At 29.1% G+C, this 22,326-nt stretch overlaps 1 protein-coding gene across 2 annotated transcripts in view; it reads left to right on the top strand.

Moving 5' to 3' along the window:
- Positions 1-22,326, top strand: part of dve (SATB1_N and homeodomain domain-containing protein dve) — a 360,655-nt gene that overhangs the window by 307,477 nt on the left and 30,852 nt on the right. Inside the window, exon 1 of one of the 2 annotated variants that reach the window (XM_075310610.1) lies at positions 2,491-2,763. The exons of the other annotated variant lie outside the window; for it this stretch is intronic. Within the exon in view, the coding sequence (XP_075166725.1) occupies positions 2,748-2,763 (16 nt within the window). The 5' untranslated portion in view covers positions 2,491-2,747. Of the gene's footprint in view, positions 1-2,490; positions 2,764-22,326 lie in introns of those variants that run through there. 2 annotated transcript variants of the gene reach the window in all.

Raw genomic sequence — 22,326 nt, forward strand, 5'->3', positions numbered from 1 at the left:
CAGCACTCAGTGATAAGAGAGAAGTTCACCACTGTGGTATCACAATGGACTGAATAGTCTAAGTGAGCCTGATACATCGGGCTGCCACATAACCTAACCTAACCTAACCTAGATAAAACGAAAAATGTTCATTACGACAATGACAGCTTTCATTAATAGTACGAAACATTTCATTATTTTGCAAAAAATTCATCATAATAATGGAAATTTCCATTGTATTTACGAATTTGTTTCATTGGCTCAATTTTTATAACACCTTTCTTTGATATAACGACATTTTTTCTATCACTGTGTTATTCGTCCGTAGATATGTCAAATTCTATCGAACCCTTTTATGGATGTAGTTACCCAGAAATCGATACTACGATTTGACTTTTTACAGGCATATACAGTGAAACCTCTCAAACTTGGACACTCTAAAAACCGGACACCTCCCAAATGTGGACAAAATTTAGGTGATCAGAGACTTAGTATTTAAGAAAATGCAATGTTCTAACATATTAACACAACAAAAATTATTCTTCCCACCGACAAATTTGTATTTTTAAAGGTAATTCAAACGTTGGTTCTATTACCCCTTTGCCACGTTTATTCCCAACGAACTTTGTTTAGCCTGAAGGTAACAAAAAAAATTTTTCCCTAAAAAAAATAATTTTTTATGTAATTTTAATACAAAAATTTCCCGGTAGAAAATAAAAAAGGCTCTATCGTGATATATCGCATTTTATTCACTACAAAGCTTTAAGAACACAGAAACAACATCATCAAATATTTTTCAATTAAAATTTGAATTAAATTTTAGAAAATATTTTATCAACTTTATTCAATTTTCAAGTTTATAAAAGTCAATCACATAAGAAAATATATCAATAATACTTGTCTTAATTGTCAGTTAATTTCGTTAATGAAGACAAAAAATATTCATTTCCATTAATTCACATGAGGAGATTGGTTTACATATTGCAAAGAAATATAACCGATTTCTGTTAACAAAAAACAAATCTCAAACATCCACAACTTGTGACATTTCCCCAAAGAGGCACTGTAGTAATAAGTCTTGCTATATGAAGTAAAAAGCCGCAGTATTATAATAGCATTATATCCATGCAATACACAATCTACAGTACACGGGCACATTCAATACAGCGAAACTTTTCTCCAAACACTGCACCAAACAAACTGACATACTACTTGTCGTCGTTACTGAACTCCCTGAACTGAGCCACTAGAGGCAACTAAATCCAATCCACAACAGAAGCAGCAGTACAAATGGCAAAACGCCACACCGACGGTCATTGAGTGAATAAGACTGTTCGTTTGGCTTAGCCAGCCAGCCAGCCAGTCAGCCAGGCAGCAGGCAATCCACCAACCATACACACACCAAATAACCATTGGACCTATACAACATCATCTACAACGGAGGAAATAAATTTATTCGTGTATAAAATACAAAACAGTATTATCTCAGTATAAATGACATCCCTTCGAAATTAATCCTTAATTCCCCCCGTATTCATTCATTTATACATTTTGCATAATCCCTGAGATATGAGCCCAATAAGACTTAATATTTATCGTTGGAAGAGTGTGTGTATGGGTGTGTGTGTGTGCGCACATGGATTCAAAATGCCTGGCATGGCTATAAGGCTGAAGGTAGTCACACACAGAGTATAACATAAACAAGAGAAGAGAATTCAAGGGATTTGTTAATATTTCTTGTAAATTTTACATTTCAAGAGAGTTGACTGTTCAAAGAGTTTTTAAATCAAGAAGAGCATGTACTCTTTGCCTCTTCAAAATTTTTTAGAGATAACACACATACTATACGTGTGAGATTTGTTAAGCATGAGAACTAAAGAGTAATATTGGAAGAGAGAATTTTCTTTATCACATCGATTCTATGTAAAAGGGGGTTGTATACGTGTTCCCACTATGTGTCATGCGCTTGTGTGTGTTCATTGCATTGCCACCATTCATTGAAGTAGGTGGTGTTTCCCATTCCCCCAATAATATAGGCTTTGTCGTTGCCTTTACTCTAATTCTTTTATCGTTATGCTTATTTGCCCAAGTACCACATGTTGCTTGTGTCACACTCATCTACACGTATTTGGCTCATCTAAAAGAGAGAAAGAGTCTATGCCACCATGGCTAATGGTAATATGTGTGTTTCGTTTCTTTAACTTGCCGTGCGTGTCTCTTTCTCTGCCGCTGCAGAGTGTGTGTACGTTTTAAGATAAAAAGATATTGGTTTGTTTGGCCGCCTGACAGCAGTCGTTAATTTAGTAGTGCGTGAATCATGATAGAAGAAGGTTGGTGAGCTCTAAAAAAGTATTTGTTTTCAAAAAATACAAAAAAAAAAGACAGATTTTGTTTTTTCTTCTTCTTCTATTTTGGATATTCTCGTTTCGTTTTCTTGTGTTAATTTTCTAAAAAAATAAAACAATAACAACCTTAGTGATATATTTTGTTTTGTAATGAAATTGTTTTTTCATTTGTGTATTATTACAATTGCTTAAAATAATTTTTTAGGCGGGATTATGACCAAAGAATGACAAACAAATCCAAATATAAAGTGATTAAATTTGATTGTTGTTTTTGTATCACCCAATAACTCTGGGAGTGTGTAAATGTTTGTCTTCTCATTAAAAAAGGCTTTGAGCACAACACAATCACAAAGAACCAAAAACCGAGTGAGCGTATACGAGTGATGTGTTGTTGTACATCTCTGTGCCTGCCTGCATGCATGCATGGAGCAAGTGATGTGTGAGTGTTTTAATATTTTTAGTTGTTGTTGTTGTAGGACTTGAGTTTCTTGTTGTTATAATTTTGCGTGTATTTTGTTGTTGTTGTGTATGATAAATACAAGTGCTGCTTGCGTGCGTGCGTATGAAAAAAATATGGGATTATACCGGAATGATGGATTATTGGATTAAAATTGAAATGAATTGATTACAAAATAAAATCCCTAGCATTCAAGTAGAAAACTGAAATTTAAAAAAACACACTAAAAACACAACATTGAAAGATCTGTGAAAAAGAAAACGAAAACCAAACACAATGACACATAATTGGAACAAAGTTTATCATACGAAAGAGATTAACAATATAATCGCTTTACATTGAAAATACCTGTCTTAGGACTTGAATTTATTGAATGTGACTTTAAGACATACCATAAACAGAAAAATGATTAATGTCAAAAAAATATATCCGAATATGGTCGGTTGTGATGAATAACAAAATTTTAACTGAAATTCCAATATAGGAATTAGAATGTGAAAATAAAAGTATTTATAATTTCGATTTTAAGTCTCAGTGTGTATTTCGTTATTAATATCTTATTATCTGCTATCATTTGCAAAAGTAAAAATTTTTCTGTGTTTATTTTTGATTATTTAAAAACAAACAGACTCTTTTATTTAAAGTGTAAGAAATGACATAAACCATTCTCACTTAATTAATGATATTAGATATTCTTATTAGGATACGTAACTAGATCTTTACTGTGGTGACTGATATTTTACAGGTTATTTTTTTTGGTCAAAATATAATAAGATTGGTAAATAATAGGGATACAATAGAGGAAAATCGACTTTTTGTCAAAAAATTTTCAACTTTTTGTATTCCTCAAAATTGTCGAATTGGTATTTTTATTTTTGATAATCGAGTCAAATAGACTTTTTACTGGAACCTAAATCAACTAATCGAACTTTAACGACAAAGCCGAAAAGTGAAATGTGAATTGCATCCTTTTACAAAAATAGAAATTATAAAAGTCGACTTTTCTCATTACATTCCGGAACAAAATTTAAAATTTGTTAAATTTAAAAGTTTTTGAGCAAAACTTATATTCCTCTTGGAATATAAAGATGAGTGTTAGTAGGCAGATTTTATGCTGAAAATTTATAGAAATTTATAAAAAAAAAAACGAAAGTCGATTTTTTCAATTTTTTAAAAAGTCGGAAATTCGAAAATACGTCTTTTTGAATATTTTATAATATTTAACAAAAATAAAATTTAAAATTTGATATTTCTTATTATAATTTGAAACAAAGAAGTGACTTAGTTGTGTTAAATTTTATCAAAAGTTCGAAAGTTATTCGACTTTAACGAAAAAGTCTAATTTGAATTGGAATATGAATGTGTGTTAGCACTTTTTATGCCGACAATTTGAAAAAGTCGAAAATCGCCACGTCAATACCCAGCAAAAAAATTTGGAACTTCTTCCAAAGGCACAACTTTAAAAGCACTTCCAGAAGATGCATTCCCAATTATGTTCTTTATTTTAACTACCCATGAAGTTCTTTTGATTCAATTTTTTATAACTTGATTTTTTCATATTTTTAATGTGTAATTTTAACTTTTTTTGTTTCAAATAGGTTAAAAACAGAGTACGAATACATAAAATGATACAAGTCATTCAAAATTTGTCGGAAAAAAATGCTAAATCCAATCTGAAAAAATTGTGAATTTTTTAAAATATTTGAGGTCAAACGTTTCCGACAAGCGTTAGAATCCATTAAAAATTACAATAAATTATAAAAATTATTTATTTGAGAAAATATCACAGAATATTTTAATTTACATCCAAAACATTGAATTCGGATCACACCTAAAGAAGTGATGCAAATTCAGTGCAACGGCTGTTGAAATGGAGGACTTCCGTCCTATGACAAGCCCATGTTAAATTCATCACTTCTGCGTCAATTTTGCACCACTCCCGGATCCAAAAAGAACATTTTCATGACTTTTTTGGCGACGCTTTTTTGCTGGGTAGTTGATATTTCAATAATTGTAAAAGTCAAACGTCGACTTTTTCAAGTTTTTTCGCCGTTTTCAATTTTCCAAAAAGTCGAAAAGTTGACTTTTGCATTTTTTGTTGTTGGAAATTCCTACACCCGAAGAAAAATATATTCCTCCACCACGATCTTTTACATAAAACAAATTCCTCCAATTTGTGGGGAACTGCATTTGGTACACTATCTCAAGAAATGTAAAAATTATCAATATTTTATGCCATTCGTTTTCAAAAGTCAATGTTATTGGCATTTCAGGTGGTGGTTCCGAGTCAATCAATAAGCCAGCAATACAAATCACTATATTTTTTAGACTACGAAAAATTATACCGAAAGACGTAGACTGATGTCGTAAGATACACTCAAAAAAAGTGAACTCTCTATTTCATTAAAGCCAATTTAACTTTATATTAGTTCATAGATTTATTGTGTGTAAAAAAGAAATTCTTTTACTTTAATCATTTTTTACGTATGTTAGTTAAATGAACTAAAAAACGGGAAAACATTATACACAAATTAAGCATAAAGATTTACTAAATTCGTATTTCTCACAAAATAGTTCAATATTTCTTTAAATTTATACATTTTACTACAAATGCGTCCACCATGAACTTCATATGTCACTTCAGACATTCTTGCAATTTTGAACTCCAATTTTTTCCTTCAAACTACAAAAAAAGTGAAAAAAAAAATATTTATGTCTAATAAATTTTCTTCAATTTATCGAAAAATATTTACTTATTTTTGTGAAATCGGCGTGATGCTAGCGTTTGTAATAATGTTTAGTTAAAAATTTCTAAAAATATTTAAAATTTTCTAAAATTAACCAAAAGTTTTCTTCCTGATGGGTTCACTGTTTTTCCAGTGTAGTTTTTATTAGCTCATAATAAAATTTTTAATAATTTGTTTATGTATAGCTGTGATAATACACAACTCATTTTGTCATATAAAAATTCTGCTTAATACTATGGTCACAATGTGTCGCTATTGTTGTTTTGTTTTAAATTTAATTCAGTTTTTCTTTTTAGGAGAAAGAAATTTGTAGTTGAAACTAGTACCAGTTCATTAAACGTTCCTTGTTTTAACTACGAATTGTGCAAGTCTCAAAAAGTGGATAAAATTTAAGTTAGACCTTATAATAAATTTAAGTATAAATAAATTAAATTTAAGTATTAGTAGTATAACAGTTGCCAAAGTTAATAGATTTGTACTGTTTAGTAGAACTCTTGGCTTTTTGGTAGATTTTTCACAATGTTCTCCTCCGAATATTCCAATTGTGTTTATACTAAAATTTCTGGAATATTAATATGGAGGTTTAAAAACAGATTTTTGGGACTACGAAGGCTGAAACTTTTCTATTTTGGATTTTTGGTACTACAAACGCTGATTTTTGGGACTACAAAGGCTGAAACTTTTCTATTTAGGTCCAAGCCAAATTTTTAAATGTTCGATATATTCATAATTTAAAGGATATTATTCTAATATATAATTTTAATTTTGATGTTAATAATGCAAAACTCTAAAACTTTTTAATGTTATATCACATCAAAATATTTCTTTGAAAGAAAAATATTATTTATCCATACCAACTACAAAAATTTTAACAAAAACTTAAAGTGGGATTTTGATATTTTTTAGAATTTTCATAAAATGTCGTTAGATTATTTTTATACTCGAGTGGCTGCTTTGCCGTCGGCTAAAGTTATAATAGAAAAATATATTTAATTTTTATTTAAAGTCTCCATAGGTGCTTTACATTGATGGTTCATTCCATTAATAAGATTGAGGAAGTGGGAAATATAGCATACCCTATACTAATGAATTTATTTTCGAATAAAATATTATATGAGCTTAATAGTTAGGTAAACTATGTTACAAGAGCCGATATGATACATGAATACATAAATTCGAATTGATATTTAAAAAATTATGATTAATGAATTTAAAAAAAAATATTAAATAGAATTAGTTTTTTATCTTGTTTAACAAAAATACATTTTGAAAAAAAGATATATTAAATTAATAGTTTTCAATTTATCAGGAAATCTTTATTTAAAACCATTTAGTACGCAACCCATTTGTATAGAGCAGTTTTTTCTTCTCTATTTAAATTAAAGTAATTTATTGCAAATGTAATAAAAGTTATTTAATTAAAGTAATTAATAAATAGAGTGATCATTTATTGGGGAAATTTTAACTGGAATAAATCAATTTTTGCGAACTGAAACTAAGATAAAATGACATTATAATTGTTTCCTTTTTTTTATAAGGACATAGCTTACAAAAAAAGATCTAACATTTTCAATCAAAGGATTTTTTTAATCAGATTCTACATAACAGAGATGTTCTAATGTGTTTATCCGTCCGAAAAAAATATTTTTCTCAAGACCTACATATAACCCTTCGTTGCATCCGTTGTGCAGGACATGTGTTAAACCAATTTTCGACATTAACCATCGAAGTAGAAGATTCACGGTATAGAACAATTCTTCGATTTTCTTGAGGGATTTTTTGTAAAAAAAAAAACGATTATTAAATGTTAAAGCTATTTTTATTTCTATTCATTATAATGTTAACGTTCATTATGATGTCAATAAGCAAACAGACATTATTAGATCCCCAGCAAAAAAATTTGGAAGTTCTTCCAAAGGCACAACATTAAAAGCACTTCCAGTGGATGTACTCCCAATGATGTTCTTTATTTTACCTACATAGAAAGTTAATTTACTTCAATTTTTTATAACATGCTTTTTTCATATTTTTAATGGGAAATTTCACCTTTTTTGGTTTCAAATAGGTTAAAAACACAGGAAGAATTCATAAAATCGTACAAATTATTTCAATTTTGTCGAAAAAAATGCTAAATCCAATCTGAAAAAATTGTGAATTTTTGAAAATATTCGAGGTTAAACGTTTCAGACAAGCGTTAGAATCCATTAAAAATTATTAAAAATTATTTACTTGACAATATATTACAGATTTTTTTTAATTTACATCCAAAACATTGAACTCGGATCACAACTAAAAAAGTGATGCAAATTCAGTGCAACGGCAATTGAAATGATGGACTTCCGTTCTATGACAAGCCCATGTTAAAGTCATTGCTTCTGCGTCAATTTTGTACCACTTCCGGATCCAAAAAGAACATTTTCATAACTTTTTTGGCGATGCTTTTTTTTGTTGGGTCGACACTCACAAATTTTGTGGGAAAAATGAACTATTTTTTGCTAAAATTGAACTAAATTATATTTTACTTTTTCAGATGTCCACAATGTGGTTGTAAAATATCGAAAATTAGTAACATTTTGGGATTTTTACTTAAGATTTTCGAATTTTGTCCTTCTCGTAAAAGCAAAAATTAACTGAAACTATAAAAATAAATCATTCGCAAGATATGTCAACGAAAAAATTGGAAGTTGTTCTAATACACAACAGTAAAAGATTTTCCAAAAATGTTCTTTAGTTTGACTACGTAGTTCTTTTAATTCTGTTTTTTTTTTTATAAATCGATTTTTTCATAATAATCTTAATTTTTTTGTTTCAAATACGTTAAAGACACGGTAACAATTAATAAAATTGTGCAAATTATTAATATTTTTTGGAAAAAAGTAATAAACCCTTTGTAGAAAAATTGCGAATTTTTTAAAGTACTTGTCCTACGGGAAATGGATCAACCACAGGTCCGGTACAGGACTAGTCCCCGGTGTATATGGACCAGTCCCAGTTCCGGTCAAAACGTATGGAAGGGACCGGTCACTTTAACATGGGATTGTCATTGACGGGGTAAATTTACACTTTAGGACACGTCTTGGACTCATTCCAAAAGACACGCCCTGGGACAATTTAGCAGGAGTACCCCATAGACAGGTCCTCAGGAACCAGTTTCGGACAAACTCTTAGAAATCTGTTTCATTTTGGTCATCCGAATCGCAGCCAACATAAAAAAACTATTGAACTATGTCGAACAATTAGTTATTTTGATAATATTATTTCAGTAAATGTGTACACCCAGAGAAGGAACATACTTCAAGAGCAAAATTTTATTTTTGGATTGTGACCATGTAACATGTTCGCTGCAACCATGTTATTTTCTTGGAAATTATGTATCTGTTTTCGGAAAGCATGTTATGTTTGCAGAAAAAACAACATTTTTGCGACAAACATGTTACATGGTCACCATCCAAAAATAATATTTTGCTCTTGTAACATTTTTGAGGTGATCATATTCCTTCTCTGGGTGTAGATCCAATAAGATTTTAATATCAAGTGAGTACGGAAATCAATAAATTACGACTATTAAAAACTTGGAGCACCGGTACCAGTTCTGTGATAGGTTTGTCAGTGGCAAGTTGTTCCAATTTCCCGTAGGGTGAACACAAACGTTTCAGACATTAAAAGACTTGTAATAAAAAATTATAAAAAAAATATTTATTTTGCTAAAATATCACAGAACTTTTCAATTCAGACTCATAACCAGTGCAAAAGCGGCTGAAATAGTGGAAATCCCTCTTAAAACAAACCCTTGATAAATTAATCGCATCTGTTTTAATTTGACACCACTTTCGGATGCAAAAAAAAAATATTTTCACAATTTTTTTGGCGACGCTTGTTTGCTGGGACCATTACATTGCTAATATGGTAGTTCAATTACTGTTTTTGATAATAGTATGAAAACTTTCTTCTGCTTTTGCTAACATTGAATTTATTCGAAGGTTAAGTTAGGTGGCAGCCCGATGTATCAGGCTCACTTAGACTATTCAGTCCATTGTGATACCACTGCCCGATTCCATGTTAAGCTAAATGACAAGGGACCTCCTTTTTATAGTCGAGTCCGAACGGCGTTCCACATTGCAGTGATACCACTTAGGGATGCTTTGAAAACCTCAGAAATGTCACCAGCATTACTGAGGTGGGATAATCCACCGCTGAAAAACTTTTTGGTGTTCGGTCGAAGCAGGAATCGGACCCACTACCTTGTGTTTGCAAGGCGGGCATGCTAACCATTGCACCACGGTGGTCGAATATTTTCTAAATTTTATTTCCACGTTTATCTCATAAAGTTTTTAAGTTTTTCAGACATACCTGAAATAAAGAGAATTTAGTTGGACTAGGGAAAATTATTAAATATATATATATATATATATATATATATATATATATATATATATATATATATATATATATATATATATATATATATATATATATATATATATATATATATATATATATATATATATATATATATATATATATATATATATATATATATATATATATATATATATATATATATATATATATATATATATATATATATATATATATATATATATAGCATTTGAGTGTTTTTCTATAAAATCACATGATGGTAAAATATCTCCATACACCAAAAAAATAAACCATCATCCAGAAGTTGCCGGTCATTGGGAAATTTTTGGGCAATTTTTTCCTTATGAAATTTTGTCGTAAAAAGAAACAACTCGACCAAACTAAAATATTATGTTTTCTGTCCAGTAAAGATTCGTATTAAATAGGAAAATGCATTTGTTGATTTTGGGTGATTCACCTTTCAATCAGTGTTGTTGCATTGCTGCTATAGATCTTCTTAGGATTTGTTCTAATCAAACACTTCCATATATCAATCTACTTATTTAAGAACGCGGCAAATATCTTAATACTTGAAAGGAAAACAACAATAAAACCCACACACACATACACATACATAAGAGAAAAACAATCTAAAGGATTCGATATCTTTAACTCACACATCGTAGTAGTAGAATTTAAAATCCATCTCAAATAGAGTGTTAAACAGATGGAAAAACTAACTCAGTGGCGGTTAGAGAGACAGATAGACATTAGGATACATAGACAGACAAACAAACAAACAACCTGAAGCTGGAGCAAAGGATATTTACTAGTGATGTTGGGGAACGATGAAAAAATGGTCAGATGAGCGAGGGTGGAGGAATGAATCAAACAAACAAACCAGAGCAAAAGAAATGTATGTGAGGGCTAATACACGTAGCCTGTAAGCATAGCGAGAACGATGACAACAACGAATATCAGATGGAAGGGAAAAGCTTTTAATTCTGATGCTTTCATGAAGGCTAATCTCTATGAAGTTCACTAGATTTGTTGGCATTGTTTATTTGTTGCCACTGTTGATGATGATGCTACTGCTGCTGATGCTGTTGGATTTAACGACAACACATACACACTGCTTTAGAAGAAAGAAACAAATAAGCAACACGCCAGAGTGGCAGACAGGCACATACTCAACTCACTTGTGGCTTTGGTGGATACAATGGATATTTCGTTGTTTTTGTTGCTTTTCTTCATTTCCCAACGAGAGTAGCAAAAAAAAAATCCCTGTAGGAATAGAAATCTCACATCCAGAAATCTGGCAGGCAAAATGACATTGTGTTTTTTGTTGTTCTGTAGCGGCTTGTTGCGTTTTTCCATGCTCGCAAAAACAAACGTAAAAAGGTCTTGCGATATGTGAAAATATGTACCCAGCTATGCACATGCTATTTGCCACAAACAAAAAAAAAAATGTTAGGTCTATTACAATTTTAGCTAAAAGTCAAAAAGGTATAAGTAACAATTAGCGAAAAAAACAAATCTAACAAAAAAATTAGATAGCACATAAAATGGACCTAGCCTTTAGGTTAAAAAAAATTCAAAAATTCAATAAAATTTGCACCCGCCAATCTTGAGAAAAGCAACGTACGGACGAAGGTTAGGGTTGGGTAGGTTAGGTGGCGGCCCAATGTATCAGGCTCACTTAGACTATTCAGTCCATTGTGATACCACATTGGTGAACTTCTCTATTATCACTGAGTGCTGCCCGATTCCATGTTAAGTTCAATGACAAGAGACCTCCTTTTTATAGCCGAGTCCGAACGGCGTCACACTTTGCAGTGAAACCACTTAGAGGAGCTTTGAAACCCTCAGAGATGTCATCAGCATTACTGAGGTGGGATAATCCACCGCTGAAAAACTTTTTGGTGTTCGGTCGAAGCAGGAATCGAACCCATGACCTTGTGTACATGCTAACCATTGCACCACGGTGGATGGCTCAGGAAAGATTGTGGGTTCAGGGAATGATATTTCTAGTAACCTTATTTTAATTCAGATTAAGTTTTTCTCATTTTTGAAATTTTTGTTTATTTTTATATTAAATTTAAAAATTTTATTTCTTAGTTCTCTTCTCTTTTAAATTTCTTTGTAAATATCTTTTTTTATACACATGTTTATAGAACATTTTTTCTTCTAGAAACAATTGCCTTTAAGAAAAGACGCATATAGGAAAAACGTTGTGGTTTTTAATAACTTTCCTATATTGTAAACTAAAACCTGAATTTGGTTGATCTTTCAAAACTTCAAATTTGCATTTATTCTTGTTCCAATAAATTTCATAAACATTTAATAAAATTGTGCATCCCAAATCTTGAGAATAAAAACGGACGGACGTATTGCGAAGGCTAGCCTAGACTCGGGAAAGATTTTGGTTTCAGATATTTTTAGTTTCTATTTGTCTGTTTTAATTTTTTTCTCTAAATATTTTAAAACAATAAAACGAGATTTTTAATATTCTTATCAAAACGCAATTTTATGGTATATTTTCCCAAAAGATTTTTTTATGTATTTATGCTTTTAAGAAACCTTTTTCTATATAAAATAATTGTCTATAAAACCTGGATTTAGATTTAGTTGACATTTCAAATTTAATGAAAGTTTTCGAGTAAATTTCATAAAAATTTAATAAAGTTTGCTTTCCAAATCTTGAGAATAACAAGGGACGGATGAACAAACAAGGCTGGATGATTCAGGAAAGATTGTGGTTTCAGCGACTGCCATTTCTAGTAATCATATTTATATGCAGATTAAAATTTTAATTTTCAATATTAAATAGCTTAAGGTGCCAATTTATTTGAAAAGTTTTAACAAATAATTTGTTATTTATTTTATTTTTTGTTTATTTGTATTTTAAGGTAGAATTGAATTATTAGGAAGAATTATTGTTAAATTTCATTTTCTTAATCTTTTTAGTATTTTGTTTGAAATATTCTTTTTAAATATTTAAAAATATAAAACATGATTTTTAATTTTTTTTACCAAAATCCAATTTTGGGGCATATTCCATAAATTTTTATTAGGGTATTATAAGTTAGTCCATATGTTTGCAACATCCAGAAGGAGACGAGATGGTGTCTTTGGCAATAATGCTCAGGGTGGGTCCCTGAGTCGATGTAACCATGTCCGTCTGTGTCTGTGAACTTAGTCGTATAGTCAAGTGTGCAAAATTTGATTGAAATCGGTTCAGATTTAGATATAGCTCCCATATATATCTTTCGCCCGATATGGACTTATATGGCCCCAGAAGCCAAATTTTTGGCCGAATTTGGTAGAAATTTTGCACAAGGAGTACAATTAGTTGTATGTGTGCAAAATTTGATTGAAATCGGTTCAGATTTAGATATAGCTGCCATATATATCTTTCGCCCGATATGGACTAATATGGTCCTAAAAGCCAGAGTTTTTGCCCAATTTGGTTGAAATTTTGCACAGGAAGTAGAATTAGCATTGTAGCTATGAGTGCCAAATTTGGTTGAAATCGGTTCAGATTTAGACATATCTCCCATATATAGCTTTCGCCCGATTTACACTGATATGACCACAGAAGCCAATTTTCAACTCCGACTTAGTTGAAATTTTGCACAGGGAGTACCAACATTTTCCTTGTAAAATCGCCATTGCTTAGTCGAAAAGTTGTAAAAATGACTCTAATTTTCCTAAACTTCTAATACATATATATCGAGTGATAAATCATAAATAAACTTTTGCGAAGTTTCCTTAAAATTGCTTCAGATTTAAAAGTTTCCCATATTTTTTTTACTAACATTGTGTTCCACCCTAGTGCATTGGCCGACTTAAATGTTGAGTCTATAGATTTTTTCGAAGTCTATCAAATTCTGTCCAGATCGAGTGATATTTAAATGTATGTATTTGGGACAAACCTTTATATATATTTAGCACCCAACACATTTGACGGATGTGATATGGAATCGAAAATTTAGATCTACAAAATGTTGCAGGGTATAGTATAGTCGGCCCCGCCCGACTTAGACTTTCCTTACTTGTTTTTAAGGTATTTTTGCTTATGATAAACTTTTTTGAACAAAACAATAACTGTTTATAAAAAATGCTTATAAAAAATTTTGCGCGAATTTGTTTATTTTTGTGCTAGAAAACTTTTTGAAAATATAATAAAATTGCATCTACAATAACAACGGACGGACGGACAGACAAGTCCGGGAGACTCAGAAGATATTGTGAGTTTAAAGACCGATATTTGCAGTAACCAAATTTGTATGCAGATTAAAATTTTTATATATTTAACACTTAGTGATGTAGGGCATTAAATAGGTTAAGGTGTTTTATCTTTAGAGTTAGGAGATTCGACTTTAAAATGGGTACTTTTGCATAAACAGAAATTCTATTGCGCAGAGGTCATAGAATTTCAAGATTAGAATTTAAAGAATACATTTTTTTCCATTTAATAAAAAAATGTATTTTCAAACATTTTATTGCCACCCTCGATAGAGCAGTTTGTCTAATACTTTTTATAATTAATGCAAATAACCATAATAGTTTATTGATTTAAAGCTTATACTATAAAAAGACCAATATGTGGAAATCACATCTAGCCCTAATATCCACATGCCGCAATAACAATGCCACCACTTCAAAATCCTCTAAGCATTTGTTGCAAACCTTAAGCAAATCAAAAAAAAAAACTACTTAGCAAAAATACAGAGAATAAAGCTAAACAATAAAGTCGGTAGGCATGCAGGCAGCACTTGTCTTAAAGGATCAAATTTCATCCCCATCAATTGGAAGTATTGTCTCTGCGGCTGCTATACTTTAATAAAAATCCCAATGAGTTTATTTAGGTTTCCTATGTCTGATTTTTCTTCGTCTTCTCCCTGTTATTATATTGCAAATGCGTTCAATAACCTCACCATAAGAATTGATCTTGGTTTAATGCTGCAACTAAGGGGCTTACAAAGAGGTTGGTTTGATAAAGGATAATGCGGTGACAGGGTGTGTGTTCGAGTTCTATTTAAGTTATTTACCATAAGTCATAAATGAATGTTCCCAAACGTATTCCTATCCATAGCCTTTTTTTAGTCATTGCCTTGCATTGGGGTTTAATTTTTTCATATTTTATTTTTTTAAATCCTCTAACACTTATCAAGATAAGTGGCTCTTTATAATTTCCCTTTATGAAGGTTAAATATTCGCAACAAAAATAGAAATCTTAACCTTATTGTGATACTTAAATGCAGCAACAGTCTCGCCAATTGTTGATGTAATGATGCCAAAAGAGAGGGAGGGAGAAACGGAGCAAAAAGGCAAATCAAATTAAATCACCAGCTTAATTTTTAAGCTTTTAAAGAAGAAAGCCAATCTTTATACCAGACGCATCATCGTCAACATCATCTACGTTCGTATCGTTGTCGGCATCGATATCAACGGTATTGGTAACATCATCCTCATCATTGTCATCGAAATTATCGTCGTCATCAATAATACATTGGCATACTTGCATTTTAATTTGCCTGTGGTGTGATGTGGTTGAATGTTGTGTCTTGTCGCGTTCTTGTTGTCTTACAACCAGGACTATTAACTTACAGCAATTATTAACTGAAATGCCAACAAATCTTATTCGTCTCCACTGCTCTTCCTCCCTTTCTACAAAAAGAAAAAAAAATAAAATTACAATAAAATGTATAATGAAGAAAATTCAATCCTTGATGATGAGGATATGAAAGTAAGCTACAAAAAAACGTGCTGGAAAAATAATCGAAGAGGGATTATAGTAATCAAGAAGGTGCAGAAAGCTAAAATTGGGCATAAGAAATGCAATTCAATATACAGTAAAATTTTCCTATAATCCGTATTGGGGATTATGTCTTCCAAACTTCTTCATTTTTGTTTATCATTCGCCAAAGTGGTATCTATGGCAAAAATAAATCGAACAAAAACAAAAACGTATTAAATATATACAGTGTGGCTGATATTCATTGCAACAATCTTCAGTTTGCTTTGATGTTTAAACTGCTCATCTGACAACTGACAAATTATTATAAACTGTCCGTGGACTAAACATTTTATTAATTATAAGTTTACAAAAGCATTTTGATCTATTCCATTCAGAAATAAAGTAATTAGTGATGGAATTCAAGCGTAACGGTCGATATTAGCTCCCTGATTTGCATTCGTCAACCGTGGAGTTACAATAAATAACAAATATTATCGGAAATATGTCTTAGAGACAGGGACATACCAACAGGATTTAGAGTAAGATTGGCACTAAAAAATATCAACCGATCGACTTCTCAAGATTGTTATTCGACGGAAATGAGCCAAAATACCACAGAACCACTTCAGTGCAGCGTATGATGACTTTATCAGCATGGTTGCCATAGTTAGTAGAATTATACCAAAAATGGTAGATCCCCTGATGTTTTCGTAGATTTTACAAAATATTCCTCTCCAACTTCTCGTGCCATTAAATTTTTATAGAAAATTGACCAAAACAAAATTTTCTATAGAAATAAAGTTTTGACAAAATTTTCTAAAGAAATAAAATTTTGTTTATCATAGAAATATAATTTTAAAAGAATTTCTGCAGAAATAAAATTTTTTGAAAGTTTTCTATAGAAATCAAAGTTGGAGAAAATTTTTAATAGAAAAAAATTTGAGAAAATTGTCTATAAAAGTAAAATTAAAAAAATTCCGTACAGACATAAAATTTTAAAACATTTTTTTATAGAATTAAAATTTTGAGACATTTTTTTAATTTGAGAGAATTTCTATAGAAATAAAATTTTGAGGAAATTTTCCAAGAAATAAAATTTTGAGGAAATTTTCCAAGAAAAAAATATTTTCTATAGAAATAGAATTTTGAGAATATTTTCTATAGAAATCAACACATTTTTTATAGAATGTAAATTTTGGGAAAATTTTCTATAGAAATCAAAAAAATTCCGTACAGACATACAATTTTAAAACATTTTTTATAGAATTAAAAATTTGAGAGTTTTTTTTTTTTAATTTGGGAGAATTTCTACAGAAATACAATTTTGAGAAAAGTTTCCAAGAAATAAAATTTTAAGGAAATTTTCCAAGAAATAAAATTTTGAGAATATTTTCTATAGAAATGGAATATTTTCTATAGAAATCAACACATTTTTTATAGCATGTAAATTTTGGGAAAATTTTCTATAGTAATCAAAAAAAAATCTGTACAGACATAAAATTTTAACACATTTTTTATAGAAATAAAATGTTTAGAATTTTTGTTTATTCATTTGAGAGAATTTCTATAGAAATAAAATTTTGAGAAAAGTTTCCAAGAAATTAAATTTTGAGGAAATTTTCCATAGAAAAAAATTTTGAGAATATTTTCCATAGAAATAGAATTTTGACAAAATTTTCTATAGGAATAAAATTTTGAGAATATTTTCTATAGAAATCAACACATTTTTTTATATAATTTAAATTTTGGTAAAATTTTCTATAGAATCAAATTTTGGGAAAATTTTCTATAGAAATCAAAAAAATTCTGTACAGACATAAAATTTTAACACATTTTTTATATAAATTAAAATTTTGAGAATTTTTTTTATTTGGGAGAATTTCTATAGAAATAAAATTTTGAGAAAAGTTTCCAAGAAATAAAATTTTGATGGAAATTTTCTATATAAAAAAATCTTGAGAATATTTTCTATAGAAATAGAATTTTGACAACATTTTCTATAGGAATAAATTTTTGAGCAATCAATACATTTTTTTATAGGATTTAAATTTTGAGAAAATTTTCTATAGAAATCAAATTAGGAGAAAAATTTTAATAAAAAAAAATTTGAGAAAATTTTTAATAGAAAAAAAATTGAGAAAATTTTTAATAGAAAAAAAAATTGAGAACATTTTTAATAGAAAATAATTTGAGACAATTTTTAATAGAAACAAATTTGAGAAAATTGTGTATTGAAATAAATTTTAATAAATACTGTACAGATATAAAATTTTAACACATTTTTTATAGAATTAAAATTTTGAGAAATTTTTCTATAGAAATCAAATTTGGAGAAAATTTTTAATAGAAAAAAATTTGAGAAAATGTTTAATAAAAAAAAATTGAGAACATTTTTAATAGAAAAAAAATTGAGAACATTTTTAATAGAATAAAATTTGAGAACATTTTTAATAGAAAATAATTTGAGACAATTTTTAATAGAAACAAATTTGAGAAAATTGTGTATTGAAATAAATTTTAATAAATTCTGTACAGATATAAAATTTTAACACATTTTTTATAGAATTAAAATTTTGAGAAATTTTTCTATAGAAATCAAATTTGGAGAAAATTTTTAATAGAAAAAAATTTGAGAAAATTTTTAATAGAAAAAATTTGAGAACATTTTAATAGAAAAAAAAATTGAGAACATTTTTAATAGAAAATAATTTGAGAAAATTTTTAATAGAAAAAAATTTGAGAAAATTGTGTATTGAAATAAATTTTAATAAATTCTGTACAGATATAAAATGTTAACACATTTTTTATAGAATTAAAATTTTGAGAAATTTTTCTACAGAAATAAAAGTTTGAGAAATTTTTCTATATAAATAAAATTTTTGAGGAAAATTCCTGTAGAAATAAAATTTTGACTAAATTTTTCTACAGAAATAAAATTTTAATAAAATTTTCTATAGAAATAAAATTTTGAGAAAATTGCCTATAGGATTTGTTTTGAATGGATTTATGTATAGTGGAAATACTTAAAAAATATCACTAAAAATGTTTAATTAGAGCTATAATAGAAGTTGAAATTAAATATAATTAATTGTTTAACCAAACAGCGAAAGTTAAATGGACAACTTAATGTTTTAATTGGACCAATAAATTTCCAAATTAGAGTATCAATTGATTCATCAGATTCATTAAAAAATAATTGGATCAATTAATTTCGGTATTAAAATAATAAAATCTGCGAATATCTAGAAAACAATTTTGTATAATTTTTAGGACCATTAGCCTAGGAGGAACTAAGTTTATATGTATATACTTTCTATTCACAGATTAAATAAAATATCCAAAAACATATTAAGCTTTCATTAGTATTAGCATTTAAGCCATTTATGCTAACCTCGTCTTTGTTTTGCCCAGATGACTGAGTGACTCTATTCACCACATTTGTACATTTGCTCAAATTTTAATCCCTTTTTTCTGTTCTTCGAGTACGATGATAGAGTGGTACTGCTGCTGTTATTATCGACTTCGGGGGGAATTGAAAATGACATTTATTTACTTGAAGTCAGTGAGTGTGCATGTATTTGTGTGTGATTGTTACTTCTAGTGTCCCTTTAAATCATTTTAGTGCATTTTTTTATATGCAGATGTCATCATCTTTGAATAAGAGGAGAAGTAAAAGATTTAAGTATGAAGAGAGTGCTATAGCTTTACTAAGGGCTAAAGACCACACCACATAAACTTACACACACACACACATTTGAGTATGAGTACTGTAGAGAGGTAGTCGTAAATACTCGTTGATGCCCAATGTTGACGAGAACCAAAAGAACATTGTTCGGTAACAAATCTTATTGTGGCTTTTAATATACAATTCCAGTCAAGCTTTAAGTCAAATACCCACAGTCATATGTCCCTACATCCATACATACATGCCAATACTACTTACATATTTATCAAGGACACTTGATTGTATTTGAACATTTTTCAAAATCTCACAAAGGATTTGAGATTTTCACAATGCCATTGTGGAGAAGAGGTCCAAGTGTTTTTGCTTACAGACATGTGGTGAGTGTGTAGGAAAGTTTCTTTGCTATGGTGTTGTTGTAGCTGTTGTTGCAAGTGCTCTTATGGCTTTTATAAAATTATCCTTAATACACAAATAAACTTAATCCCTTAAAATTTAACCCTAAAAAAAGCATAAAGATTTTATGCAAGCATTTACTCTAAATGTATGTGTGCATGTATACTTGAGTATTGTTGGTTTGCTTTTAAGAGCTTTATCATTAGTCCGACCAGAAGAAACTGCAGGATGAATTTATTTGATTTGTATTTTGTTGTGGTCACATGTCTTTGGTTTATATGCCAGCAAATGCAATGATCTGAAATAGGGATTTCATTGTATGAAAATTGATGAAACTGGGAAATAAATGAAAAAAACAATATCCTTACACTCTAAAATTGTCAACTGTAAACATCTTTAGAAAAGCCTAGAGGAATTGTTACCATTCCCAATAATTAATAATAGCATGGCAGAGACGTACACACAATTTGGTTTCGAGGGGCGCGAGCGAAAATTTACCCTTACCCAAGACGTTTCTATTTTAAAGAAGGCCAAAGACCCACAATACTCCTCACCACTCCTCTGAGAATACGTTCCTATAGCTAGCATTGTATATGTATCCATGCATTTTTGAAGGACTATTGACATCTATCCTAGTCACTTAGTTTAATTTTGATATCCAAAGTTGTGAATTTTTAGATATTACACATTTACATCTCTTCCTTATAGTAAAGCTATCCAACAGTACAAGTGAAATTGTGATATGTGTAACAGTATTCCATTGGTAGCAATGTCCCCTTCCTTCCACCACCAATATTTCTTCTTCCGGGAGGGTGATGTCTGGCCGTTTTAATCCCTATATATGTTTATGTGTGTCATTTTACTGCTTGGCTGGTTAAGGGATTCTTAAACTTCGCACTATTAAATGTGTATGCATTTGTGTGTGTGTATATGTATATAATTTGCATGGGTAGATGGACGACAAATACTTTAGAATCTTTAGTTATTATTGGATTATTTTATATTTTCATCTACTCTCATCTAACTAGATTTGTTGTCTTCATAAGCATATGCGAAACATGTTCACCCAGTGAGAGATTACTGAAGATTTTCTCATGAAAACATATTCGTAAAGAAAATAAAATATTTACCTTGGACAAATGTTCATTTGCTAGAGAAATCGAAAAGTGTTCAAATATGTATGGCATTGTAGTAACAGACAAAAATATGGAAAAAATTAAATTTTTTGTAAAAATTAAATTTTTTTAAAAATTAAAAAAATAAAAAATTTAAAGCTTTAAAAAAGAAGGGAAACAAAATTACAAAAATATTTATTGACAATTCTTAAAACCTATTTGAGGTTTGAAAGACATAAACTTTTCACTATAGAAATTAAAAATTCGCCTATACTCTAGTATAGAAACTCCCGTTACGAACGAAATTTTTGACAAACAAAATTCAATTGTGTTATAAAATATTTTCGTTAAGAGCAAGTATACCCGTATTTAAGGCATTTTTTGCAACAAATGTCTCCCATATGTTTTATTTGCTTTCAAAGAAAACTTGTCAGCATAAAAGGAAATTTTTTTAACTTAAAATTTCAGTCTTCAGAAAGGAAAACTCTTCTCTTAGTGGAGAAAGGACATAGAGAGAAAAATGTTTAAAAATTTAATTGAAATTGAACTAAGTTAAAATTAATTTATTTAATTAAATAAAACAAAAAATAAAACTAAAATAAATAAACTTTATTTAAAATGTAAAACAACAATAATAAAATGTAAAACTGTATAATCAAATTATGTTAAATTATGAAATTAAAATAAAAATTGTTTTTTCAGATCATTTAATGTAATTATATATTAACTTAATCTATATTAAATTTAACATTTTGGTAGATGTAAATTGAAATAATGCTTTCAGCATTATGAAGATTTCTTATAATTGAAAGAAAATTTAGCTTTGTCTAAAATTGCATTCCTCACAAAGGAAAACTCTTTTTGTCAGTACAGGACTAACATACACTCAAAAAAAAAGTGAACTCTCTATTTCACTAAAGCCAATTTAACTTTAGTTTAGTTCATGGCATTATTCTGTTTGAAGAAAGTTTCCTCTACTCTAATAATTTTTTGTGTACGTTAGTTAAATTAACTAAAACCGAGGAAAAAACTGAAGGATAAAGATTAACTAAATTCGTATCTTCCACAAAATAGTTCAATATTTCTTTAAATATGTGAATTTTACTACAAATGCGTTCATCATGAACTTCGTATGTCACTAAAGACATTCTTGCAATTTTGAACTCCAATTTTTTCCTTCAAACTACAAAATTTTCTTTAACAAGTGAAAAAATCTAATTTTGTCTAATAAATTTTCTTGAATTTGTAGAAAAATATTTACTTATTTTAATGACATCGGCGTGATGCCAGCGTTTGTTATACTGTTTAGTTAAAATTTTCTCAAAATATTCAAAATTTTCTAAAATTAACCGAAATTTTTCTTCCTGGTGGGTTCACTGTTTTTTCAGTGTAAGTAGAAGAAACCGAAGATTTAAAAATTAAATTTATATTATACTAAGTAAATTTTTATTTAAATTAGTAATAAAATTTAATTTATATAAATTAATCTAAAAATTTAAATAA

Source organism: Haematobia irritans, chromosome 5, assembly GCF_050003625.1.
Source record: "Haematobia irritans isolate KBUSLIRL chromosome 5, ASM5000362v1, whole genome shotgun sequence".
Lineage (NCBI taxonomy): Eukaryota > Metazoa > Arthropoda > Insecta > Diptera > Muscidae > Haematobia > Haematobia irritans.